The sequence below is a fragment of the Clarias gariepinus genome, chromosome 10, assembly GCF_024256425.1.
Source record: "Clarias gariepinus isolate MV-2021 ecotype Netherlands chromosome 10, CGAR_prim_01v2, whole genome shotgun sequence".
In the NCBI taxonomy this organism is placed as follows: domain Eukaryota; kingdom Metazoa; phylum Chordata; class Actinopteri; order Siluriformes; family Clariidae; genus Clarias; species Clarias gariepinus.
Genome location: NC_071109.1, coordinates 25,516,746 through 25,544,669, shown reverse-complemented (window position 1 = coordinate 25,544,669; position 27,924 = coordinate 25,516,746). Strand labels below are relative to the sequence as shown.

General features: G+C 38.3%; 2 protein-coding genes across 3 annotated transcripts in view; one reads left to right on the top strand and one right to left on the bottom strand.

The window, feature by feature from the left end:
- The window catches only part of macrod1 (mono-ADP ribosylhydrolase 1), a 92,561-nt gene that overhangs the window by 21,204 nt on the left and 43,433 nt on the right, over positions 1–27,924 (bottom strand). For both annotated transcript variants that reach the window (XM_053506015.1, XM_053506016.1), the window contains exons 4-5: positions 17,222–17,251; positions 4,094–4,210 (exon numbers count right to left, since the gene is read on the bottom strand). In XM_053506015.1, the coding sequence (XP_053361990.1) occupies positions 4,094–4,210; positions 17,222–17,251 (147 nt within the window). The remainder of the gene's footprint in view (positions 1–4,093; positions 4,211–17,221; positions 17,252–27,924) is intronic.
- Positions 26,311–27,924, top strand: part of flrt1b (fibronectin leucine rich transmembrane protein 1b) — a 28,703-nt gene continuing 27,089 nt past the window's right edge. The window contains exon 1 of the mRNA XM_053506014.1: positions 26,311–26,427. The gene's annotated coding sequence lies outside the window, so the exon portion shown is untranslated. The remainder of the gene's footprint in view (positions 26,428–27,924) is intronic.

The following is a 27,924-nucleotide window of genomic DNA, read 5'->3' as shown; positions in this document are numbered from 1 at the left end:
TCTGTTTGGATAATCACTGCAGTGAAGATTCCGTAACTTCTCATTACTTAAAGAACCATGTCGGGGGTTCAAATTATCAGTCTGAATCAAACAAAGAAAACAACTAAGGAGATTGGAAACTGTCCAACACATTATTAAACCTGAAAAAGAAGTCAACTTCTTTAACTTCATGGAAGTACCATGGTCAGAAAAAAAAATAATGAAAGACCATGTTTGGAGATATTGTTAGGTGAAGCTATGATTAGGAAAAAAACTTCTACAGTAGAAATCACACACATAATGCGGAACTAAACAGCTGTGTGGTCATTAAAAAAGTTAGTGAGGATTATCATAACAGAAGGCTTTCATTTACTAGGGAGCATAAAGATTTGACTTTTAAGCAATGAATCAAGATCGTATGGCCTGATAAGTTCGTTTAAGAAGTGACGTGTACAGTAGTGTCACTCATTCACATCTGAAAAGCATTTTAGAACATACAACATGCTGTATATGTTGAGATGAATGTGCAGAACACCCCATCAGGTTCAAAAGTCATCCAGGAACAGGAATCTGAAGCTACAGCTGGCACAGAGTCACCAAAACGGACAGCTTAAGATTGGAAAAATGTCGCCTGTCCTGACAGTGATTCATAGGTGCGACTGAGGTCACATCCCCACCACTTTTTAATAAGCTCAGTTTTTTTTAACATACCTCACATTTTGAAAGTGTAGCCTTTGTGACAAACTAATCTAAAAATATCTCTTACTTCACAGTATTAGTTTTAATTCAGATGGTGTGTATGTCTGTGTCACAGACAGAGATATGATCATTTCATTGTGTCATTAATTAATATGTAGAAAACCACAAACATGAGATTGCGTCATATCACAAAATAAAATTTGCCTTTATATCGACTGTAGATGTCTTTTTAATTTAATCAGCCTGCAAAATTACCCTCTTTCGTTTACTTTTTTCCCCCAAAATGTCTCCCACTGCAGATACAATGCAGCTGATGTAAACTATAGCAATGAGAATTTTTTTAAAAACGTCTAGAGAATCCATCATTCCCTGATTTGTGAAAGGTTAAAATGAAAGTGGATCTTTTCTGTGAGATGCACTTGACATAACCAAGATGGATACATTCGGCACAAACTGGTTTTATATCTCGCTAATCATGCAAGATGTTTCTTTTTCATTCTTCTAACCAACACCTTTTTCCCTAAATAGTCATCTCCTGTCACTACATTAATTCATTTATTTTTATATAGTAGGCAAATATAGCAGAATGTCTAGAGGACTGTATGTATTAATATTAATTAGATGGAATCTACAAAAATAAGTTCACATAGTCTATAATAGTGCTATAACTCACTTACTCATTCCCTGTCCCGGAGCCAATCACAGGTGACTTGGGGCAACAGGCAGGGTACACCGCGGATCAGGTGCCAGTCTATCTGTCCATCACAGGGCACAAGCACTCACACACTCAGTACCGGAGTACTCGGTGGAAACCCACCATGCACGGGGAGAACATGCAAACTCCACGCGCACACCCCGCCTCACCCACAGTGATAACCACCACTCCAATGCGCTGCAACAATAACATTATATTAAAATCAAGTTATTTGTTTTAAGTACCTTACAGGACAGTGAAATAATTTTTTCGCATATCCCAGTAAGAAAGCGCAGGGTTAGGCCCAAGGGCTCAATAATGGCAACTTGGCAGTGCCCCTGATCTTCTGATCAGTAATCACAGAGCCTTAACTGTTTGAACCACCACTGTCCCCACAGACAACCTTAATATTATTATAGTACCACTATTATCCATACATTTACTTTTACTTACTTACTTCGTGTGGAGGCCTCTAAGGAGCCTTAAGCCTATTCCAGGAAGGTCAGGGCACAAGGTGGGAGACATTATGGACATCATAATGCCAATGCATTACAGCGTACTACAGAGTACACCCAGAAACCCAATCATGCACTCCAGGAAATTTGGAAGCACCTAAAGCTATCTCACAAAATATGGAGATTTACATGCAAACTAGAGGCGGGATTCAAACCCCCAGCCTTGATAGGCCCACCAAGCCAAGGAACCACCAGTCATCTGAAGGAACCACCAGTCATCTGCCTCTGTCACTCAGCAAGCAGTTCAAATAATTATTACAAGACCGGAAAGTGTCTGACAGACTGTGGTACATAAAACACAAATCACACACTGAACGCGACACTCCAATGATTACTACTAACATATTATTTACTATTCTAGTTTCAGTGTGAAATTATATGGAAATAATGAGTCTAACAAAAACCACACAGTACATTTTTAAGAGAGAGAGAGAGAGTGTGTGTGTGTGTGTATTGATCTAGCAGTATACTGTTTACAGTTGAGTATGCACTCTCTATCTCTGGCTTGATCTCCACACATACTGTAGCTAGGTAAGGAGGGGTGGGGATAGGGTCATAAATTAGGCAGGGAAATTACTGCTAAGTGTGCGAATAAATTAAAGTGCACTTGCTTCTGTAAACACTGTCTGACTACATAATTACTGAACACACTGTTGGAGGAAGCAAGGGAGGAAGGGAATGGATACGGCAGGAAAGAGAATGAGAGAAAGATCATGAAAGATAGAGGAAAAGTGCGCTTGGCTGGATAATGTGCATCTGATTTCCACTGGATGACTCACAAACTCGCCGAGGCATTGATACCCATAAAACTCATCTGCACTGGCATAAGGATGTTTTCAAGTAGACAAGCAAGTACTTCTGTAAGTTGCTACGGGTAAGAATGCCTGCCAAGTGCTATAAATGTAAAACACATAAAAGTGGGATAAATTAAATGTGTACGGATTTCAATTACTGCTGCACTGCTTGAAGGAAGCTTCTCCTGCATACCCCTGCATTTATTCATTTCTGTTTTCAACGGCATGATTTCCAGCGAATATTGTTTTAACAAACCGCAATTGAGACCTACAGTATGTTTCTCTAAATTTGATTAAAGAAAGAGAGAGAGAGAGACATGGAGAAACATTGCTCGCTATGTGTTTATGAGGTTTTCTTTCTAGATTCAGATCAGTTTTATTACCTACAGTTAATGCTGTACGATACCAAAAACACACGCTTGGTCACCCCTCAAAATAGGGGACTGAGAGTAAAAACTACCTTTATATCTCTAAATAATCCCTTGCTACTCTAATGCACTTATCCGTGTTGCAATAGTGCTTGGATATCATCAATGTAGAAAGTTTTCTCAGTATGCTACTTCCCATCTAAACCGCTAGCCTCACAGGAAATCCTTTAATCCATTCCCGAACATGTGGCGATGTCAGGACTGTACAATAACTCACAGCCGAGTTCCTGTAACGTGGTATTCGTGAATGATTGTGTGTACAGTTCCCACGGACAAAACTAGTACGAACACTACTAGGAACGTACGGACATTACAGGAACGTACAGTACAGAGTTAAGGCCTTCTTCAAAAAGTTTGCTAAGAGTATTATTATCGGACAGTGCTTGAAGCCTTTTGTAAATGTCAATCGGATTTTGAAGCAGACAGTCCGATCATAGCTCTGGCGTACTGAGAAAACTTTCCGCCTTTATTGAATCCAAGCACACTTTCCAAGTGAAACGCTGGGATAAGTGCATTAGTGTAGCAGTGGGTTATATGGGGAATCAAATGGAGTTTTAACTCCTCACAAAGGAAGTTTTGCTTAAATCCTGCCTTTCTGTGCCATGAGGTTAATGCTTGCTTGTAGGCGTTTCTTTCAGCTAGAGGATGACAACAACAAACTTACATCCAAATCAACACACACATAATGTGGGTTGATGAAGGCTTTTGCACTGAATAACCTCTCTATACAAAGGGTGAGAGGAAAGCACCACGATCTTTCTTTAAGTGTCTTAATATTGTTGGAAATGACTTAAAAACGTTTAATTGTGTTATTTGCTCTAAGAGAGACTCCAGTAAAGCCAAGCCTATCTGCACTTTTAAAAAAGCAAACAAACATATGTATGGAGAATGTCAACTCATTGCATGTGTTATTCATTTTCGCTCATGTTCATAAAAGGTGCTAAGAAATCTGGAGTTAACCGTGTGTAAACAGAAGTGACTCACATTTGGCTGGCAGGCCGTATGCTCCGGTTATCTTGGCATCTCCGGTTTCGCACCCTCCCAGAGTGGAACATTCCTTCCTCAGGAGTGGACCGGCCCCACGATGGATGGCTCCGTCCACTGCAGGGGTGAGAAAAATCAGCATGTAAATGAGAGGAAAATGTCATTATAACCATCAACAGAGAACCGGTTAATCCTATGATAAATCTGGCCTTGGATACAAATGCCACAAATTCCACACGAGCTCAGACATCGAGAGCTGCGGCACTTCACGCTGCTGTTAGCGTAAAGTGTGTTGCTTCCTGTGGCATTCTGGGGAGCTGCTGTTCTCTGGTGCATTTTGGGATGCTGTGCAGAAACAGCTGTTTTCTCTCAGAATTGACAGCGGCATTTTGTTGGAGAGCTCGAGGGCTTTTATCGCCCTGCTTAAAGAGCACTGCGGTCCGAATCTATAAGAGAAAGCCTCTGATATGGAGAAAGAGAGAAGGATGAAAAGGGAACGTCTACAGGAGTAGCAGAGAAGAAGAGAATGTAGGTGAGACGTGGAGTGAGAAAGAGACACACAAACTGTTTTATCAAAAGTGAACAAAATGAGAGCAAAAGAAGAAAGGAGAAATAAAGACAATGCGAACGTGGTGGTGAAAGATGGCCGAGGGGAATAGATGCACTTCCTGTGTAATTGTAACACATAAATACACACACGATGATTAAATGCTGACTTCTTGTTAGCGGGTGTTAATTGGCTCTGCGCTTACCCGACTAGGGACCTGGTAACTTGCGGAAAAAAAATAAATCTTATGGCACATGCTCTTACACCATGCTTTTTTTTTCTCTGAGACAAAGCCGCACAAATGTTTTTTGCATAAACACACACACACACATACAGTATGCAGGTCAACACCAGTATCTCATTAACAGTTGCCCAATTTCACGTCTGATCTTGGAGTGGCTTGGACTTGCATGCAGAATCGCTGACTGGTGAATGACATCCCTTCATTGGCTGATTAGCTGGTTACTATGGCAGCCATTAGCAGAAACCTTTGATTGGATCCACAACATCTGCTTACCAGTGCCACAATTCCCTCTGAAACACACTTGCTCCTTCTTTCTGGCTCTCGATTTCCGAAACAAAAATGTCTCCTAGGGTTGCCACAATTACATCAATAATCTTAAAATGTTGGCCAACAATTTCTATATCGATTAGTTAGCTGGCTGCATGACTACAAATGTCACTATCAATAAAACTGGGAACCGTTTGAAGAATAGAGGAGGTGACACCTGTGGGAAGTCTTATAAAGCAGCATGTAAAATGGTTTATATTAAAGTCCTCTTAGAAGTCAGTGAAGCAGCAGTATGGCAGTGGCGCGCGAGTATCTGAAGATGAAGCAGCTTACAGAGAAGACGAGAGGTTATCCGTGCTGTGCATTAAGCGGCTTAAAAGAGCAAGTGTCAACGCAGGAATTTCCAGCATCTTTTAATTTATAATACCTGACTTGATGAGGATGAGGAGTAGCGGATGGGTGCGATTTTTGATTCTGACTTTCCGATGATAAACACCTACGCTCGAAAATCCTCGTAGCATTAAGCAGAGCCATGTTCTATTGTTTAGCATCTGGCACTCTGGTCAGAAATTTTGTAAAATAGGATATTTTATATATTCTATTTATAGGCTATATAAATGTTTAAGAATCAAGGTCGAAAAACCCAGGAACCCATGAATGTCAAAAACAGTAGATTATCTACACATAGATTATCTATGTACATTCTTTTTCGACTAGTGGAAGGCTCTTTTTGTTCTCAAGAATATCCAGGAGATTTGAACCAGATCCTGAAGACAAACATCAAACTTTTAATGCTTAAAAGATTAAAGATTTATTTTCAAAGGCTAAGAGCTGATTAATCACCTAATTGAAGCAGTAACTGAAAAAATACTTGCAAAAGGCTAAGGACAAAATAATTGCATGCTCAAAGGCAATTATAAGAACAGAGAGCGAAAGAAAGCGAGAGAGAGAGAGAGAGAGATAAAGAGGGAGAGAGAGCTATCGGCATGTGCATTTGGACTATGTCTAATACTCATGTGTTTGTGGGTCCATCATGTATAGACGGTTCCCGGCAAAAAAAATGTCTGACTACATAATAAAAGTATTTTAATACTGCATTTAATTACTAATAATAAATGAAATAAATAGAGATTTTGTTCATACAAAAATGAAAAAAAAATCTTACATTACATAAACAGTAAGTTCTGAACGAGTAATCTAATTGGAGGAGAGGATTTCCAAGAGTGGTGATAATAGGGAGTAACAGCACTGGGACATTTAACTACTTGTATATAAATCAGCCTCACAGGTTTTCCAATACCTGTTAATTACACTAAATCTTGGTCGCCAGCATGGGTGAGAGTTAGTGATGCGCGGGTCGTCGGGTAATCCCGGGTCGGGTTGGGGCGGGTAAAGAATGTATGTATGTTGCGTGCAATTCCCTATAGCCTATATTACATATTTGGGAATATCTATTTTCATATTTTATTAAGTTCTTTGATAAGGTTAAGTCACGTGACAAGTCACGAAAGCACCAAGCAGCTACCACTGCCAGTCACAACAAAAATGAAGAAATAAAAGTGAAGAAGGAAGACGAGGTGCGGGAGAAATTGAGGTCGGGAATTTACATCATTAAAAGAAAAAAAGGTCAGGCTGCTAAATCGAATGTTTTAGCATTCTTTTTTTGCACAGCGAACATAAAAAACGATGAACATTTGCGTGTGATAAATGAAAAAAAAAAATGTCAGTGGTTATTTAGCGCAGGCTGTAAACTGTAGGCCTGCCCTACACAAATCTAAAATAAAAAAATGTTTAGCCTAGATTACAAACGCTGCTTTGTAAATGTTTAAAATGTGTATCATTATCTTGTTATTAATATGACCTGATTTATCGTTCATATTCATAATCATCTGTTGTTGCCAGTTTACAGGGCGATGTTTCCAAGCACTTTCAGGCTGAAATAAAGGCTGTTTTCATTTGAATCACAATGCTTAGTATGTCTATTTAAGGGTCGCGGGTGCGGGGCAGGTTGTAAAAATAGATACAGTGGTGCGGGGCCACATAACTTCATAAAAGCGGGACCCGCGGGTTGGAAAAATACCCGTCCTGCGCATCACTAGTGAGAGATCTGTACTGTCCTCAGTGCTGAAAAGAGGGCAGAGCAGCTACTTGCCAAAAGCCAACATTCCAAATGAGTCAGGGGAACACTTTTAGCAAGAAAACATATCTGATAATGTTGTCATTTTAAACAACATTATGTCTCCTCAGTAATTGCTTCTAGGTCATGCCTGTGTTCCTTTGTTAATAGCTAATGCAAGGTACGACACTAACTAGCTTCTAGCACAAGGTTGAATTATCAACTTAAACCCATGATCAAGGGCACTACTTTGTGTGTGGAACACCCAAGTACACTAGCTTTTCATTTAACACTGGTTGGAATATCCTGTAACCCAAAAGTGTGAATGATTCTGGGATAACTTAAGTGGTTAAGACATTGAACGGTTCGGAAGGTTCCAGGTTCTAATCCCACGACTGACAAGTTATCCCCTTTGGACCTCTAAGCAAAGCCCTTAACCCTTAACTGCTCACATGTATAATAAAATACAGATATAAGTCGCTCTGGATAATGTGAGTTGCACAAATGTTATCAAGACCATCCTTATCCACAATCCATTACCTTAATCCCTTGCCTACTACTTGCCTTGAACTACTTTCACTCCTGCTAATTACCCTTACTGTAAGTGTACATGTTGGTGGAGTTCTTATAACAATTATATCTATATATCTATTATAACAAATTATAATCTGTTAATAATAAATGCTGTTTTTGAAGTTGTTGTATAAAAGCAATATTAAACTCAAGGTCATGCTGTTGTGCTGAATATACAACTGTGATATCTGACCTGCTCGGGCAACACGAGGGTGTATGAACTTCACCACCGCACACTGGTGCATTATTATTTAAGCAGTATTTCCTGTAGCCTTGGAAAAGCCCAAGAATTATTTCACACCCTTATATTCGGGCAAAATGTGAGCAGCAAGATATTGCTTTAGGCACAGCGTCAAGGTGGGCCAGTCAACGGTTACTGACACTCGCTTCATCTGTGTTGTTCTGCTGATGGATCACAGCATCGGGAGAATCATTCATTCTCAAGTGATTCGTCACTGAGCTGGTTAAACTGCTGTAAGCAAGTCTATTGCTGCACGATTTGCACAACATGACTACCTCAGCACCTCACCATAACCACGTGAGACAGCTTTCGGAATGACGCAACGTTGCGGAAGAAAACTTTTTATTATTTGAACATTTGCTCTTATAACAGCCATCTTAGGCAAGTACACACACATTTGAAGGCACACACAATAGTATCTTTTTTGTCTACACAAACAAGACAACAGAAGCACATTTCACATGCGATGAGTCAAAGAGAACTTATTTATGGATTTAACTCTTCACAACCTTATTCCTCACGGGTTTATAATTGTGTCCTAGAAGGTCAAAGGTTTGGAGAGAGTTTTTAATCCACACCGAGATGTGATGTACACCCGTGTGTCACTGTCCATTTCTCATCCAGCCCTCCCTTTCTCTCTTTCCCTCCTTAATGCTGAAAGACTCTCCTGCTGCATAGTCTGTCCCTGGCTAATTATCACCCAGGTTCAGCAGGTCTTAACAAACCTCGAGAGTGGAGAACACAAAGAGATGGGGAGGGTGTGAGAGCGCAAGAAAAAGGAGAGGAGTGGCGTGAACCGGGGAGAGGAAAGTGTCGGGAAGAGAGCGCTGACGAGAAAGCAGAGGATAAGAGAGGACGGCAGAGAAGAGGGGGCGTGTTTGGAGAGAGTGTTAAAAAAAATTGCGAGAGGAGAGAATAGGAAAGGAGAAGGGAAGATGTGTTTTGGAGAGAGTGTGTGTGAAGAACACGAGGAAGGGGTGCGCGGCAGGTGACAAAAAATAGGGAGTTAAAAATGAGAAACGTGTTAGAGCGCTGGCAGGAGAAGGAGCAGAAGGGCAGATACAGTAGAGTAAAAGAGAAAAGAATGGGAAAAGAGGAAAAAAGAAGTGACATGTCAGGAAAGGACAGTGAAGTAATGGTCAGGACTAAATCAGGAGCGGTGTGTTTGAGAGACTGCATAAAATCCACATCAATACAGCAAAGTGCAGTGCTGCATTTGTCTGTGTGTGTGTGTGTGTGTGTGTGTGTGAGAGAGAGTGTGTGGTAGTTCTGATGAGTAGAAATGTGAAGCATAGATTTATCACTGGTATTGATTACCTCACAGCCAAGCACTTAACACCAGGGCACACACAAACAAACATACACACACACAGCAAACTCCTGAGTCAACACAGTAAGAAATTACAGTTTATTTGCTCCGCACTCCACTTCCATCAGCTACAGAAGAAATCATCTTTCACACACTCACACCACTCATGATGATAAGTAACCTACAGTGCTGACCAACAGCTACTATAAAAGAAAAGACTGTTTTCTCCTCCACAGGGAATCCTGTCTGCTTCTGCTCTTCTTATTATACCTTTTTTTCTCAGCTACAGTTTCATTTTCCGTAGGAGAATTTTCGCTTATTGAACATCAAAGCCTGGAATATTGCACATTTATAATTTCGCCATGTACTCTATACTACGTACTTGCATATGGATTTGTAGGTAGAATCTGATTCCCAGGATCAAAATCATTAAAAAAACAGCATGGCAGCAAAAAAGCGGATTTGTACCAAATATTTTTTAGAATAGTAGAGGCTTACATACAAAGAAACTTATTATATTATATTTGTAGTGCATGGGAATTTTGTGTGGTATCTGAAAATCAGTGAAAGCTAAGAGCTTCTGTTTAAAAACAAATGAAAGCTTAGTAGCTTACAAAGAAAAGAAATTGAATGGGTATTGACACCATAGTTATTAAAAAATATTAAATGGCTTTTTTTTTCTGGAAAAAAAAAAAAAAAAAACTTATAAGCATTTGAGGGCTTATACAGTCAAGGTCAAAATAAGTACCCAATGTTTTGATTCTATGTTTTTTGTTGTTGTTGTTGTAAAAATATAATATAAACCATCTGATCATAGTGAGTCTTGATATTGGATAAATACATCCTCAGACGATCAACAACATACAACTTTTTTCCCATTTATCATTACCATTATCATTATTTTTATTATTGTTTATAAAAATAAAAATTAAAAAACGTTGGGAATGCCAAGCCTTGATAAATTGATCATAAGGTGAAAAGCAATTTTTGCTGGATATCAAACTGAAAAGAGTTATAAAACCATTAACAAACAATTTGGAGTTTGACGTTCTACAGTAAGAAGGATCATTTCCAAGTGGAAAGCATACATGACAGTTGTCAATCTTCCCAGCACATTCACCCCAAGGTCAGACTCACAAGGCACAATTAGAAGAAGACTGAACAAGTATGGAACAAGTATGGAAGCATGACAGAGTTTCCAACTCTATACTATATCGTTTTTAACAGATAAGACCAAAGTGAAATTGTTTGGCCTTAATGCCCAGCAGCATGTTTGGGGGAAACCAAACAGCTATTCAGAAGAAACTGCTTGTACCCACGGTCAAGCATGGTGGAGGAGGGGTGATTATTTTGGCTTGTTTTGCATCCACAGGACCTAGCTAGGCACCTTGCAGTTACCGAGTCCATGAACAACACTGTATACCAAAGTATTCTAGAGGTAAATATGAGGCTATCTGTCCGACAGCCAAAGCTTGGTTGAAATTTGGTCATGCAACAGGATGCTGATCCAAAGCAAACCATCAATTCTACATTATAATGGCAAAAAACATATATAATAACAGAAAAGAATCAAGGTTTTGAAAATGCTTCTGCTTTAAAGTCCAGACCTCAACCCAATTGAAATGCTGTGATGGACACATAGAATAAAAAAAAGGGTACCAACATTTGAGCATAATAATTCTAAGTAGGGAACATATGTAAGTAAACTGAACATTTATTATGTAGTTTGTGTAAAACCCCTATGATCTTACTGGGAATATTTTTTTTTCCTAAAGGCCTTAATCTTTCTAATTAAGCATTTGAAAACACAACACATTTTCTTTTAAGTGGTAGCACGGTCTGTGTGTCTCTTCTTTAAAAGCTTAAATGATTTATCTATGAAGAGCTCTGGTATTTAATAAAGCAATAAAACACTTTATTAGACTCCCATTAGGATCAATGACAAATTGCTTAAATACAAAACGTAAGCTATTTGTAATACGTGTTATATATAATATAATATATACAATATTTTACAATTTAATATATTTCATACTATATATTTCTTGATTTGATTGTTACCCTGACCCTTTCGTTTTTGCCTGTGGACAAAAAAATTTAATAAAACGCAAGAACGTCCAGGTGTTCTGACTGTGACGTAACCTTCTGTTAAAACCCAATTAGGATTATTTCAACGTATAATCAGTGTCATCCTAACCAAATAAGAAACAAAAAATATACTGTAAAGAGAACACATCACACCTCTGACAACATTAATGCCTAAAATACAATTCATCTTAGACTGGTCAGACTAGGACTTTAAGGATTTAATGATGAGGATGTCTTGTTAGCAGGCAAAAGCTGGTGAGAAATGTGAGAAGTTGCGGAAATGTATTCGCTGTTAATCTCTTACACTAGACCAAAAGCACAAAAGAACAACACAGAGGTAAAAGAAGTACCAAAGATCTTAAGTAAAAGCGTGACTGCTCATCCTAAATCAATGCACTTGGTAAACTACAGCTTGGGAGTGTTCACTCATGTTCACTTTTCATTTAGTTACTTAGTTTTTTTCTTTCAGATTCATAAAAACTTTTTTAAATTTCACAAATCATACACTAATTTAATATTTTACCTGTTTTAAGTGATCAATGATGCGAACACTTAAAACCATAGCTTACTAACAGCTTTATTTCTAATCTCTTACAATAAATGTCAGCAAGCATAATAACTCCATCAATACAAGATAGATAAATGCTAACCACTGGCCGTCACAATATAAAGTGCGTTTAATTACAAAGTGTACATAGCAGCAGACTCAAGTTCTATGATGCCAAAATTCACTTTCAAAATGAAATATAAAAAAATACACTGTGCAGAATATATATATTTTTTTTATGTTAAGTGAAACATTAATTTAAGTAAAATTCTAATTAATAGAAATTTAAGATAGTAACAAATAAGTTGTCCTTAGTTAATAGTCGTTAATACTTCCTACAATTTTGAACATCTGGCCTCCAAATTCTCACCATCGTCAAAAAATGATATTAATCTAAACTTTGACTTTTTTCTTTCCATCTCTGTTTGAAAATTATTACGCAATAAATAACAGTGATGTACAAATTAATGACTAATAAATCAAGTCATTTTATTCAATGTCAAAAATTGTTCAGCATGACATTTATTAAAAATTGGATAACGAGCTTAGTGATGCAGAATTTGCTCAAGCGGTGCCATCTTACCCCTTTTGAAGCCTTTCTTGTAAAATAGATGAATACATTTTCACCTCTCTTATTATACTGCACCATCCGCAAGCTGTTATGATTTGTGCTTCCGTATTTTGTGTTTTTTAGCCCTTGTAAGTCACATTTGTTTGTGTTATAAATTATATTTTAATGACGCTTAATAAAAGCAAACCTTTCAAGGGAGATTTAATGTCCACCTTGAATCATGAATGGATGCCTTGCATTTTAAATATGAACGGGGAATGCATGGATGCTTAAGGTAACAGCTGGGTGTTGAGCAGTGGATGGAGAGAATGCTTTTTGTTAGTGTGTGTGTGTGTTTTATCTGCCCAGATGGTATGCATTGATTATCTGATGCTGTGGGTGCAAGTCGGGTGAATTCTTACAGCCAGAAGCTGCCGGTACTAAAACGCAGCAGGGCATTAAAGGACCTATTTAAATGCTGTGTTATACTCTGAGGTACTGTACAGAAAATATAAATACAGAAATAATATAAACAGGCGCTCTCTGTGATGTTTTCATTTTAAGGACAATGGTGGAAATCACAGACCAGTAGTATCAAATGTTATTGAATTCTGATAACCCATCTGAGTGGCCACTTGGTGAATAAATGTAATAAATAATAATAAAAAAAACAGCTTTTAAATAATGGACTTTGTGAATCGAACAAAAAAACCCTCTATTTATTCTACAATGTTTAAAACATTGCACACATCATGTTTACAAAATAAACATGTAGTAATGTAATTTATATTTTCAAGAGTATCTGGGTTTAAAAAAGGCTGAGATCTGACATAAAAACAGCCAAACAAATAAACTTAACTGCAATTTATACCAACAGTAGAAATAATGAACTCTACTAATACGTATAAATAAATAAATAAATAAAATACCGTAACAAACTCAACTTATTTTAAAGGTCTACTACAGTATTTTAACTAGCTAAATTAAACAGTCAATAAAATGCCTATATTTTTTAATAGATAGTACCTTATTTAACATTCCAATATGGATAATTTGATGACACACACATTCAGGTTTATAGCTGATGTTGTGTCTGAATAACAAAACTTATTATGATTGGCCAAAATCAAGTGAATATTAAATTAAGAATACTAAAATTAAGTTGAAAAAAAACCTGAAAAAAATCTGGAATGACCTCATTCAGAGATCACTTAAATGTGTAAGATTGCAATGTAAAAACTGACAGTAAAAACCACAGCTATGTTTAATAGTTGAAATAAAATAATTTCTATACACAATGTAAGACTCTATTCCAAAGAATTCCTAAATTATTAAGCAGTATTTAAGGTGATCATTTATTACATGTGAGCGGTCACATATTGGTAAAGGTTAAGCAGGGAGTAATGATGGAGAACACCCACACTGAGGTTATGGCATTCCTGGTACACCTACTGCAGACCGTTTCTAAGAATTATTTTTAGAAAAATCAACAGAATTTGAGTTAGTCATTATTTCTCTCCATAAGAAAGATGAGTCACAATTGTGAACCATTAATAATTTTCTGTCTGTCCATTTCAAAATCCTGTTTACAAGAAAAAAAAACACCCACACATAATGGAAATTACATGGGAGCTAAGATTGCTGCCTCTACAAGCTCTAAAACCTGTCAGTGTGCTTCTTCTACACGCTACCAGGCTTGGACAGTGAGTGCACTTCCGTCTGACAGATGTTTCTTCATTACTGACCAGATGTAAGAAATGCGTTTGTCCACCTCCATTTCCATAGACATGTTTCACCCTACTCTTCACAGCACTGGAATAGGCAAATATACATATTATTGTGTGGACCGCAGATGGCCTCCACTGCTTCACAAATGTATGCAAGGTATATATGGGGTTGTCTATCTACCAGGCACGGGGTCATCGATACAGACGAAACACAAGCTAGATGCCGTCTCAAATGAGCTCTTATAGCCGTAATGCAATTGTCATTTCTGCCACGTTTACAATCTTGTAATGTCGGAGAACGAGTGACACTCGGCTCTGACCTCTAAATGTGCTGCAAAATGCCAGTCTTGTGCTTTATACGTGTTGCGGCAGTGAAAAACCTTTCTAAAATTCTGACCTTTATTTGCTAATGGCAAATTTGGAAAGTTGCTCGGATTTTTCATGGTTTTAAAAATCTCGCCTACAACAACAAAAAAAGATGCCATTTTAAAGTTTACTCTTTGAATTAAAAAAAGAAACAAATATGCATTCAACTTTAAATGTATTAAATGCTAACATTTCCAACACTAATTATGTATCTTTCATAGCACTTAATGACTTTTCCCAGCCTAAATGACAGATACAGTGTTCATAGACACATATTAAATTATACCTTCATTAATGTCATAAATGTAAAGAAGTAATTAACTATAAGTAAATCGTAATTTTCTTGTTTAGATGTACATGACTTTAATGCTCTAATGTTCTTTGACATAATCCACAATATAAGGTACTGTATGCAGTGTCTAACTACACAGCACTGATACTAATTATAGTAACTGATCCACACAGTCATTGACCCAGATTTAAACAATGATGTGAACACTGGTGCAACCTACAATTACCCGATACATCATGTCTGCAATTTTATGTCCCTGTTATATTATTTCTAATACACGCAGGTTGCCCGTGTAACCATGGTGAACAATATACCTATAGATTTTGAAATATGTTTACTTCTCAATATAGACAGCAATCATTCTATTACTTACTTAGTCAGCTTCTGTTTTTTTAAGGTCCTGAATAAATCCCACTAAGCTGTAGACTACACACGCCTTTACTACTGATGAGAGTTTAGACAACCTGAGACACTACTTAAAGATATTTATGATTCGATGTGAAACGTATTTACATTTTTAAATCTACATAATTAACATAATTATCTGAACGTAGGTAATAAACAAAATAAGTCATTTGCCGAAATCTTAACTTTGAATCATTTAGTTTAATTGGAAACCCCATATTTACTTAAAATAAACTGGCTTTGGAAATATTGCTTTTAAAAACAAGCCAACATAAAATTACCAGACATGGGCTGATTTCCATCTTTAATTTTTTTTATCTTTTGCACGACATGACCTGGCGGTGTTCAGTGTGCTTGTACACAAAATTCAGTGTGCTTGTACAAAAACAGCATGTTTGTTTTCAGTGCCAAGGGAAATCCCAAAAGAATAAAAAAAATAATAATTTTAATCATTTATGTAAGTATGTATGGTGGTTACAAATAATTAAAAGAACTTTGCTTGCATAGACATTTGAAATGTCCAGTTTCACTTGAAAGCTATAATCAAATCCTATACACAACTTTTTACATGTATACTATCTACATACATACAGTGTCTTGCAAAAGTATTCATAACTTTTCCATACAAATGTTAATGTATTTTGGGGGGATTTTATGTCATAGACCAATACATCAAGTGTCACATAATTGTGTTTTCAACATTTTTTTTTACAAATAAATATCCATTTGTATTAAACTCCGAGTCAATACGTTGTAGGCCTACCTTTCCAAATACAGCTGCAAGTCTGTTGCGAAGATGTGCAAAGCTACAGTACGTCTACCAGAACTATTTGCCCATTCTTCTTTGCAAAATAGCTCAGGCTCATTCAGATTGGATGGAGAGTGTCTGTGAACAGCAATTTTTAATCTAAACCATTGATCTAAACCATTCCATTGAAGCTCTGGCAGTATGTTTAGAGTCGATGGTTTGCCAGTCAGTGAACCAGTCGGTATTTGGCTTCATCCATCTTCCCATCAACTCCCACCAACTTCCCTGTCTCTGCTAAAGAAAAGCATTCCCAAAAATTTATGCTTCCACCACCATGCACAGTGCTAGTTTTGCACCACACAGAGTTTTGCATTTAGGCTAAAATGTTCAAACTTGGTCTCATCTGACCAAAGCACCTTCTTCTCCCCCCACAGTGCTTGTCGCAAATTGCAAATGGGACTTCTTTTGGCGTTCTTTTCCCATTTTTAAGATTGTTATTTGTAAAAAGGTTTTAAAATATTTTTTTCTTTTACTTCACAATTATGTGGTCTAACATAAAATCCCAATAAAATAAATTTATATTTGTGGTTGTAACGTGTCGAAATGTGGAAAGGTTCATTAGGTATGAATACTTTTCCCAGGCACTGTATATTATATACAGTGGAGTGGGGTCACACTTGGACATTTCGGGTGAATCAGATGTTTTCAGATTCAGATAACTGTTCTTGGCTGACAGGAAGTCAAACCAAAGTGATGTGTACGCAAATGTGTGTATAATCTACGTGGCAACAGGTTGTACTATCAGCTGAAGACATTTTCCTGTGTCACATTCCACTTAGAAATCATTCTTGCTCCTTAAAGAAATGTGTGTTCCTCCCGTACAAACACACCTCTGATATCTAAGAAAAGTGCAAAACCCCATGCTCATTGCACAAGTTCTGTTTCTCACTTACACTCCATCTCTATCCTTTTCTCACATTGGTTTCCGCCCGCTGTTTCACTTTCTCCTTATAATTTACCCTCAATCTACTTTACTCAAACACTTTTCTCAAGAATCTTTTTTCTTTTACTCCTTTCTGTAAAAATGACATGAAAAAAAGAGACTCACCCCCTCCTCCACCCAGCAGGGTCTTGTTGGCTGAAATGACAAACAGAAAACAGAAGAATGGTAAGGGAAGAACTTATCAGAATGAGAAATACTGGGCTTCCCAGTCCATCGTCTGTAACCAATACGATTACTGTTCAGAGAAAAATGTATGAGATGTGCAAGCCCATAAGGATTAAGGTAAGGCTGGGTTAAATGCCCTGAATGTTCAACAGAATGTCTTCACTCTTAAATAAAATGTGAAATGTGTCAGCCTGTTGCTGAAATTCTCACATTACATTCGGCCCTTACATAAGCTCTGATTCTATAGTTTATTATATAAGCAGGATTTGCAGGCAAACTTAAAATCGGTATGCTTTTTAATGTTTGGTTCGGGCAATGTGGGTGAAACTTCAGTCAGTGCTTCTGTGTGGGTGAAAAAGTACTTTAATAATGCATGGGTACAGGTTATTTACACATACTGCACAATAAACACTATAAAATAATAATTTTTTCCATCTGTGATTGAAAATATTGCATAATGTTTAAAACTTGGTGTAAAGATCTTAAAAATTTTTATCCACCATTTTATCCAATTTTTATTATGTGGACACCTGACCAGTACACACACACAAGTGGCAGTACAAAACGAACAATTGTCTAGAAGGTTATTGTATGCTGAAGCATTACAATTTCCCTTTACTGGAAATAAATAGCCCTAACCTGTTCCACTATGACCATGCAACAGTGCACAGAGCGAAACCCATAAACCAATGGTTTGCCTGAAAGACTTTGAGTGGCCTGGACAGTGGTGTGACCTCAACCTCACTGAACAAGAATGAGATTTATGGAAACATTGACAGCATGAAAGATCTTTCCACCCAACATCAATGACTGACTTCACTAATGCTATTCCGTCTAAATGGACACAAATCCACACAGCCACTCTCCAAAATCTATTGACAAGACATTCCACAATGGTGGTGGTTATAATTATTATATCCAAAGGGAAGGAAAAATAAAATAAAATGGGATATCCAACAAGGATATGTTCAAGGACATGAGGGTGGTCAGGTGTTCACATACTTTCGGAAATACAGGTCATATGTTTTTAGCACAGACAGGAATTTAGACACTGGATATTTAAGCATTCATCAATATATTCTCATACTGCCAGTCCCATGTGCAAGGGATATAAAATGGTTGCTTTGCTTGTTTACATGCAGGTGATGAATATTTGCGTGTCTATGAATATGTTGAGGCTCTTAGGCATACTCTCTTGCTGATTGGTGTTAAATTAGCAATGTAGTGCTCATGTCCCTAAAATCTCATCATACTGTTTGATGAAGCAGTGCTGGCATTTTCTCTGTAAATGCCACATTGGGTGTTAAAAAAAAAAAAAAAAAAAAAAAAAAAAAGCTCAGATAGGGCTCATGTTCCTCAGAGTGTACAGCTGGTAAAATGAGAGCTGAGCAATACAGAGCAGCACCTTCAAGCCAGGATACTGTACCCTGCCTGTGGCTCACTGAGGATTAATCTGCACACTGTTGTATTCAGAATGGATGACCAGGGACAGTACAGGACATGCTAGCAAATCATATACTGGATTTACTTTTATTCCTTTTAGCAGCAAAGGCCTGAGGGGTTGAGGGTTAGAGCATTGCTCATGGGTTCTACAGGGGCTCTGCCATTTTAATTAACAAGCTTCTGATTACTGAACCTTTACTAGTACTACAGCATCCTTATGCCTGACCCACCATATGCTGGCATGTATACAATTTTTCAAAGGCTTTAATTTAAACATCGTACAAAAACGAATGGGGTTTGATTGGAAGTGGGAGTCATGGTGTAATGGTGGGTAATGGTGCTGCGGGTAATGGTGCTGTTTCACCGCTCCCGGGTTTTATCCTCTGTATGGAATTTTACATCTTTATAAGTTTCTTCCCATATTCCAAAATCATGCTACATGCCTAAATCACTTTACGTTACAAAGTTATGTGTGAATGGTGCCTTTCAATGGATTTCCGTCCCAAATTGGGTGTACTCCCACCTCAAGCCCAGAATTCTCAGGACAGGCTCCAGATACACAACAACAACAATAAACATAATGAAGTGTTAACTGAAGATGAGAATTTGTTGAAAGCATTAGTTAAATCCCGGGAACAATGAAAACAAGGTGAGAACACGCACTGAATGGGATGCCAGCCCATAAACCAGGGAGTATTTCGAGCCTAAATATCTGCCTAGATTTATGCTCTTGGGAGATGGAAGGAAACCCATGTCAATATTTCAGCTGACCATGATACCTAGATACATTCCTGATTGGCATGATCAATAATCAGCGGTTATAAAAAAGTGGTTCTAACAAGACATTCAGTGACTTTTCATGTTTTCCAAAGGATTTGGGGAGTTTATGTGCAGAAACACTATGCTCCATTACACTCATTTATCTCTAGAGTTAATCACCACACTATTCACCATCATCTTAATGACCATTTTAGGGATAACTGTGGGGCAACTAGTTCACTTGAATCAGACATTATAAATGCTTGGTGGACAGTGAGAATTCCTAACAGCATACTCGGGATTATGCATTCTGGTTGATGAAATGATAAAACCATATAGACACATATATATATACTCTTCATATACTGTAGACAGTATGGCTTATACCAAGATTATGGGTTTCTTAATCAGGGGAAAGATACGAAAAACTGCCATGAGAGGAAAATGACCACTGGTATAATACCAGTAAACAGGCATTACTAGACCTCTGCTGAGATTGATGTCGGTTTGTGTGTAAGGCGGTGCTTGAAGCTGGAGGAGGGCTGTGTGCAAGTAATGTTTTATGACCAGACTGCACGGCTCCATCGCAAATGAGCAATTTGAAAGTTGATTAAATGTCTCTCATTTGAATTTCATTACATGCGTGCAAACAGGGAATAAACCACGCAGTCGGTAATGCCTTTATACGGAGCGTTGTTAAACCCTGGTCATGTAAGTATAATCTAAACGCTTTTTATAGCATTGTACATACACCTGAATGGCTGCAAACACACAAACATCAAGATAAACATCACAAAATTCAGAGACACTCAACAGCCACTCACACACATACAACGCTGTGGATGGAAAGGTAACCATAGCAACATCAAAGCCCAAAGGTTTTATACTGAAACCTTATTTACTTATTTAATTACACAGACAGGGGAAAGGGGAGGAAGACTGACAGAACTCGGGAAGAAGAGAGTGACAAGCAAGAGGGAATGAATAAAATGAAGCAGGAAGGAAGGAAGGATGAAGAGATATAACAGTAATGGGGAGACATGAGAGAAAGACAGAGAAAAGCACAGAGAAATGATATAATTTGCCTGCGGCGGTGCCTCTCGGCGCTGTCTGTCAAAGAAAAGACTACTAGTGAAGAGGAAAAGGGATCAGACATGCATGAGGAAGGACAGGCAGGGAAACAGTGAGGGAAAAGATGAGTGCAGGCGGTTAGTCCCTGATACCCCAGGGAGAGAGATTTGCCATCTGCCAGAACCCTGTATGTGCAGCTGTACCCAGGGGAAGGGTGGCAGAGCAACCATAGAGCTCTCTCTCTCTCTCTCTCTTTTTCTCTGAAACATGCATGCACACACACACAGTCCAGTGGGATGAAAGGACATGATCAGATTGAATACAGAGATGTGTTTACCATACACGTTTTACTCACATCCATTACAATCCCCCTTAGAGAGAAAGTTCATTAACTTCAATACCGAGTTTAGGAGTCAAGAAAAGACCCTAACATTGACTTTTACTTCCCTGTAGAAACAAAAGACCAAATAAAAGCGAATAAAGCTTATAACAGTGAGTGTATCTGGATTACAAATGCAAAAAAACAAATGCAAGGAAAAGAACAGAAAGGACATCTAGAAAGACAGACAGCCTGACAAAGAGATGAGAGAGAGAAAGAATGCCTGCACAGATGGAATGCAGCAATAACAAGAGCAAAAAAAAAAAAAAAAACTTTTTAGAAAAACACGCAATATTAATTCTACATCATTTCAGGCAGAACACACAAGCTTGTCTTTCTGTCCTTAAAAGAACCTTCTATTGAAGGAACTATTAACACAGCTAACGAATGCTTGGCTACACCTAAACCTAACCCTAACCTTACCCTCTGGCTCATTTAAGTTTTTGTAACTGCAGACTTTGTAAAAGATAAATTCCTGTAGAGACATTTGGTCCCGACTAATATAGAAAAACAAGCCATGTGCACACGAACTGTTGATGGACAGCAAGTATTTTTTTACGGAAGGGAGGAACGAAAAGACAAAAAGGCAGCAAGCGCTCACATCAAAAGAGACTGAGTGACACAGGTAGAGAAGAGCAGAGTGAACGAGAGCGGCTGCCGCAAAAAAGATGACATGACAGTGCGGTTTGAAGATGTGGTGGAAAGAGAGAAGATGAACAGAGAGAATGGAGAATGCGAGCAGGCCACGCTGAAGGTGTGTTAGTGCGGCAAAGAGCGGCTGCTGTGATGGGTCTTGAAGAGGATTCGGAGCTTTTAATAGAAAACATTAAGGGGTTCAGGCTGCTCAGCCAGGGTGCTGCCTTATATAATACTATGGATATTTAATTACCATACCTTTAAAATCATTGAATGTGTCAATCAAGCTTTACAAAAATCACACTGTTTGTGCTAAATGATTCAATTTACATAGACTCCGCCCTGTATTTTGCACTTTTAAGTTGAAATTTCCCAAACTGCCATATTCACTTGCAAATTGACTATTTTTAAAAGCTCATTTTAACACACACAGTCAATTAAGAAATCAGCTTTCTGTTTTATGCGGCTTTTATCAGTTTGGCTTCTTTTTTACATATGCAAAAATCTTTGTTAATCTGGGGTAATAGGGTCTCTAGCTGTCTCTCTCCTCTCTTTCTCTCTCTCTTGTGCGGACAAGGCTTAAACAAAGTCCCAAAACCTGAATCTAAACTGTAATATTAGCTGGGTTTCGCTGTTGCTTCTTCTCTCTTTTAGAAAGGAACAAAAAAAGAAAAATATGCAGAAATACCGACTAGGGACTGGAGATTTTTTGGCTTAACATTACATAAACATTCCAACTCCTGCCAAAACTCCATCAGTCTCTTTTTCATCTCCGGGGTCCACCTGAACACCCAGGAGCGTCTCCATGAGTCATTTTGGCTTTTTCCACCTTGTGCGAAATCCGTTCTTATTTTCTCGTTGGTTGTTGTTTAAAATAACTGGCTTGCGGTGCAGGGTTCTTACTACTTCTTGTAGCTTTGCTCACGCTATGAGAGTTGTTTCGGTTTATGTAAAACATGCTATAAAAAGATGTCAGAGTGCCTGTGCCTTCTCATACACTTGGTAAACTTGTGTCTCTAAACTTCTCATGCTTAACAAGCAAATGTGACGAGTATGCTCGCTGATTTGAAGAGGTTGTTGTGTTGACGACGACAGGTCTTTGCTCTAGGTTTACCCTCTCTACATTATTTCCCTCTCGCATCTCGCTATCAGAAATCCGTGTTGTTCTGTTCTGCAAAACATCAAAGCCACCAGCTCATTCCGCTCGTGCTAATTAGATGCCTGGACTACTTTCGCGAATAAAATTTAAAGTCATGTTTGAGATTTTTGTACATCAATATCAGTTATGCATATGAATATTAATTCACCAGAAGGAAATTACATGTCCATTAACAGAAAAAATGCATACATGAATGTTAATTATGTGTACACTCATCGAGCTCTTTTATTTGTTAATAAAAAGGGTGTACATTATTGGAAATCCATGTAAATGTAAATTGTATATACAATAAGAAATAATAGTGTATGATAATGCAAATCATATGTACAAGGGGTGTTGAAGTTAAACTGGGACTTTTAATTGCATAGAATAACAGACCTCGGTTCTGAGAGTAAAAATCCAGAACTCAGAACTATATAATCCCTAGTAATTAATGCACGTATCCCAGTGTTTCACTATTGCTTAGATACCATCAAGGTAGAAAGTTTTCTCAGTATGCCGGAGCCATAATTGGACTGCATGCTTCAAAGTCTAAAAACATTAACCTCCCAAGAACTCCTTTAATTGTCAAAACACGTGTAAATCTCTTGCAGTAAGGTCTGTACGGGGGATTTGGGAATAACTCAGTTCCTATAATGTGCAAGTGGTGTTTGTGTGTACAGTTCCCACAGACCACAGATATGCGCCTCTTCCACAAGTTATCTCTCAGTTTACAAAGATCAGACATTCCATTCGAATGTTCACAGGAACGACTGCAGTGAGCTCCAAGCCACCTTAGCCCTCAGTCTTCTTTAAAACATTTGCGCCATTTAAATGTTTTACCGCCGTCTCGTCATCGTACTGTGCTTAAAGTCTTCTGTAAGTGTCCATCTGTCCTTGTTTGACTTGAATGCCCCTCTGTATGTTAATGGAAATTGTTTGTTAATGGAACTCATGTATGTTAAAATAAATCATGCATGCAAACGAAGGTTATTTTAATGGAAAAGCAAAAATGCAACAAACTAGAGGGTGTGTATGTGCACAGAGTGGAAGCATGTGTGTTACTAAAATAGCCTTTCACAGGGGTGAGTGGGTGAACCACAGTGAGGGAGTGAGATACAGTGTGCTAGGGGATAGTAACAGATGTCCTTAGTGTCTGACACTCCAGAACCCTGCCAACACTTTGGCTTACACACACATACAGACCTAATAGTCACTTCCTCCCACTTAGTAAATATGCATGCAGTAACACTTGACTATCTTCTTGGAAAGTCTCACACAGCTTAATCATTTATCTGGACAATTGCAACATCTGGATTGGCTAAACCACAAGTCTAGCAGGTTTAACTGCACTGGTCTATTATAAGATGAGCAGCATTGAAGAAATTCTACTATAACCTTTTCTACATCAATATTTTGCTTTCGATCAAACAGTTGATTAATGTTGAGACATATATATTGCTGAGAGATAACCCCTAGTGTGCAGGACATAGCCTAGAGTAAGCACTATGGGATTAGACCTCCATGATCAAGGGTTGGAGTCCTGCCTTGAGTGTGTGTCCTGCAGTTTGCATGTTTTCCCCATGCTAGGTGGGTTTCCTCTAGGTACTCTGTTTTTCTCCCACTAATCAGAAAAAATAGCCTTGAATTTGCTTTAGGGAGTCCAGATTAAGCCTACTCTTGAGCAATAGGTGCATGAGGATAAGAAGAGAAGTGCATAAAAAGATGCACCCAACATGTATATTGGCCACTGTACAAGCCTCTGGAGGCAATTTTATGATCTGTGGTTGTTTCAGTTGGTCAGGTCTAAGCTCAGCATTGTTATGTGGCAATAAAATGCTACAGTCAACTGACGATCTGAATGTACTTAACGGCCAGATTATCCCATCTATGACGTTTTTCTTTCCTGATGGTCCAGGCATATTCTGGGACTCAAATTGTGAAAGGTTCTGGGAGCATGAGGAATCATTTTCAAACATAAACTGGCCACCACATTGTGAGCTATAACCAAAGCTGGCAAATGTGACTGAATAAAATCTTAGTGTGAGACTCTTTTGGCCAGGGAGACCCAGGCAATTTTGTTCGCTCAGCCACTGGAGGGTTACTACAACAGCTATGTTCATCAATCTAACTCATTTGTAAATGTTTTTGTGTTTTGGAAAGCAAAGTTGTGTTTTGTGAAATGTGGTTGTGTTTTGTGCTTGAGGACAACTGTAATATATGCTAATACACCTTTAAATTTTTACTCTAAAATGCATTCATGCACATAAAATCTTTATAAATGTACAATATATTTATGTCTCCACATAGCATTTTAAATGGACAAAAGTTAACGGTTGGTGGCCCAATGGCTTAGTTGTTAGCACTGTAGCCTTGCACCTCCAGGGTTGAGGGTTTTATCCCCGCCTCGGGTCTGTGTGTATGGAGTTTGCATATTCTCTCTGTGCTTGGTGGGTTTCCTCTGGGTTTATACTAAAAAACCTATATTCGTTAATGGGTAGAAACCATTTCAAGTGGAATCCATATACATTTCTTCACATGGAGTGCACAAACACTTTCACATAGACTGTGCTGGATACCATGGAAGGTGTGAATTCATAGACATTGTCAGATTGACTCCACGGACACTCATGTGAAATTAATTACACTTTTACTTGTAATGTGTGGACACCTGCACTTGGATTGCATGGGCACTTATACTTGGAATGCGTGGACACCTGTAGTTAAAATGCATAGGCACTTTCATTTGAACAGAAAGGATCCATGCACAGTATTTCACAAGTGCACAGACATTTTGACTTGGAATGCATGCACATTCATGGCAAATGACAACACTTTCACTTAAAATGTGTGTACATTCCTTATTTGGACTGCATGGACGCTTTCGTCTGGACTGTGTGGGATACCATGGGATGCGTGAATTCATAGACAATTCGTCACATGGACTGAATGGAGGCTCACATTGGAATGCATGGACACTTTTAATTAGGATGCTGGACCCCTGCACTTGGAGACACTTTTACTTTGAATGCACACTAATGACAAATGATTGAACAGTGTCACTTAGAATGCATGCACACTTTTAATTTGGAATGCATGAACTGCATGAAACCTGGTGGTCATTTTCATTTGCAACGCGTGGACAATGTTTGCCGCAAAATACACGGACACTTTCACGTGGAATCTGCAGGCATTTTTATACATTCACACAGAATGCACCATGTGAACACATGTTGCAATTGTGTACTGAACCAAAGCCCTGTCCTTTGCATATGGGTCAAGGTGATGACATCACTTACCATGACCCTAAAACTTCTACAGTACCAAACCCCTATTTACATTACAGGAATTTCCCCTTCCAAAATGCCAACCGTAGACCACTTATTTCTATATATTTGTTTAACAGTAATGAGGTTAAGGATGTGTGTTTGATGTTAGAAGTGTGTTTTTTCCCCTCTCGATTGGTCCACAAAGCGGTTTGAGTCCGCTGAGGAGCTGGAGGGGTGGAGCGCGCGCGCGGAGCGAAGCGCGCCGTTTGTGTGACAGAGGGAGAGACAGAGAGCGACAGCAGAGCGCGAGAGCCTGTGCGCGCGGCGCTCACAACTGACCGGCGCGTGCCACAATCATTTAACGGCTTTTATCGGAAAGCGGGGGTCGGTAAACGTTAACTGCACAGAGACCGGAACGAAACGGAAAGAAACGCGAATGACTGAGACACAGGTATGTAGCTTTCAGAGATTTTATCTTATCTTATTTTATTTTATTTATTTGGCTCTAACGCTGTCTAACGATACCAGTTTTAACCGGCTTGTTGATCGTCTTATTACACAGTAGGCGGCTAATCTCCAACTAAACGGGTTTTTAGTTTCATTAAAGATGCTTTTTATTCATGTAGTGAAATTGTCTGTTAGTCAGTCTGAGCAAATGTTCGATAGCCGAGGCTCAGCAACTTAATATTTAAGAGACAGACCTTTTAGAGGTAAATAAGCGCTTAAAATGGATGTGTTGGCCAAATACCTGTTACATGCCGAGTTGTTTGGTTTGTGAGGCTGATCAACCTGTTACTGAGCTAATGTTACGCAAAACGCTACCAAAAAGCTTTTTTGTACACTATCAAACTATACTTTTAGTCGTGTGTATCTTATCCCTAGGAAGGGGTAGGTAATGTACCTGTAATGAGCCTTTAATGCCTTAAACAGGTACATTAGGGGACATTATTACCGTACAAAGTCTATATCTAAATCTAAAAGAGGGTAGCTACCACCCTGATGACAGTGTGTGTAAAAGTACAGGTTGGTTCTTTTGTCTCTGAGTGTACCCTTAACCCAAACAGTGGCTCAAATACACCACAAATCAACCTAAATAAAAAATGACCTAAAACTCTAAACCAAATATTACCATACGACTATGATCGTATCATTTAATTTCCATAGTGCCCTTTAGCATCTCTTGTATAAAAAAAAGACATATTTTTACAGATCATTAGTAATAAAATAAAGCCTTGTTTGTGTTCTTTGGTGAACTAAACACAAACATCTGAGAGATAAATAGCATATCAAGAGGTGCACACACTTAGTGTGAGAGGACCTGTAGATACAAATGATCACGATGCATGCTGAAACGTCATGACTGCAAATATGATTTGGTTAAAAGTGACAGTCAGTAAATAAACTTACTGTAGTCATTACTCAATATAACATGCCTGTTTATTATTATTATTATTATTTTATTTTTTTTATAAAGTATGGTATTGTGAGAGTACCATAATGCATAGTAATGTGAAGACTACATATTTTCGTTCAGATCATTTTTTTCCCACTCACATTGGGTCTTCATATTGTTTTTTTTTTTGTTTGTTTTTTTTAAACGTCAGAAAAGACAGACAGTGCACCAGAAAACTTGATGATCTACAGATCATGCACAGATGGAAATGATTCCAATGTGTGGTGGCAGGTGATGATTGCAAAAGTGTGTGTATGTGTGTGCATGGTGATAACTCCGCTATCTTTCATCGCTTTCCATCGTCTCTCCTCTTTCTTCCTGCCCTGTTGGTGACAGCCAGAAAACAGTGGGGTTTTTGTAGATTTGCCAGCATGAGCTCCCAGCCATGCCAGCACAGTGGGAAGCGTGTGTAACACAGTCTACTCCGCATGAAACTACTCCGTACTGGACCACAGAGAAACATCACACACACACACACACACACACACACACACA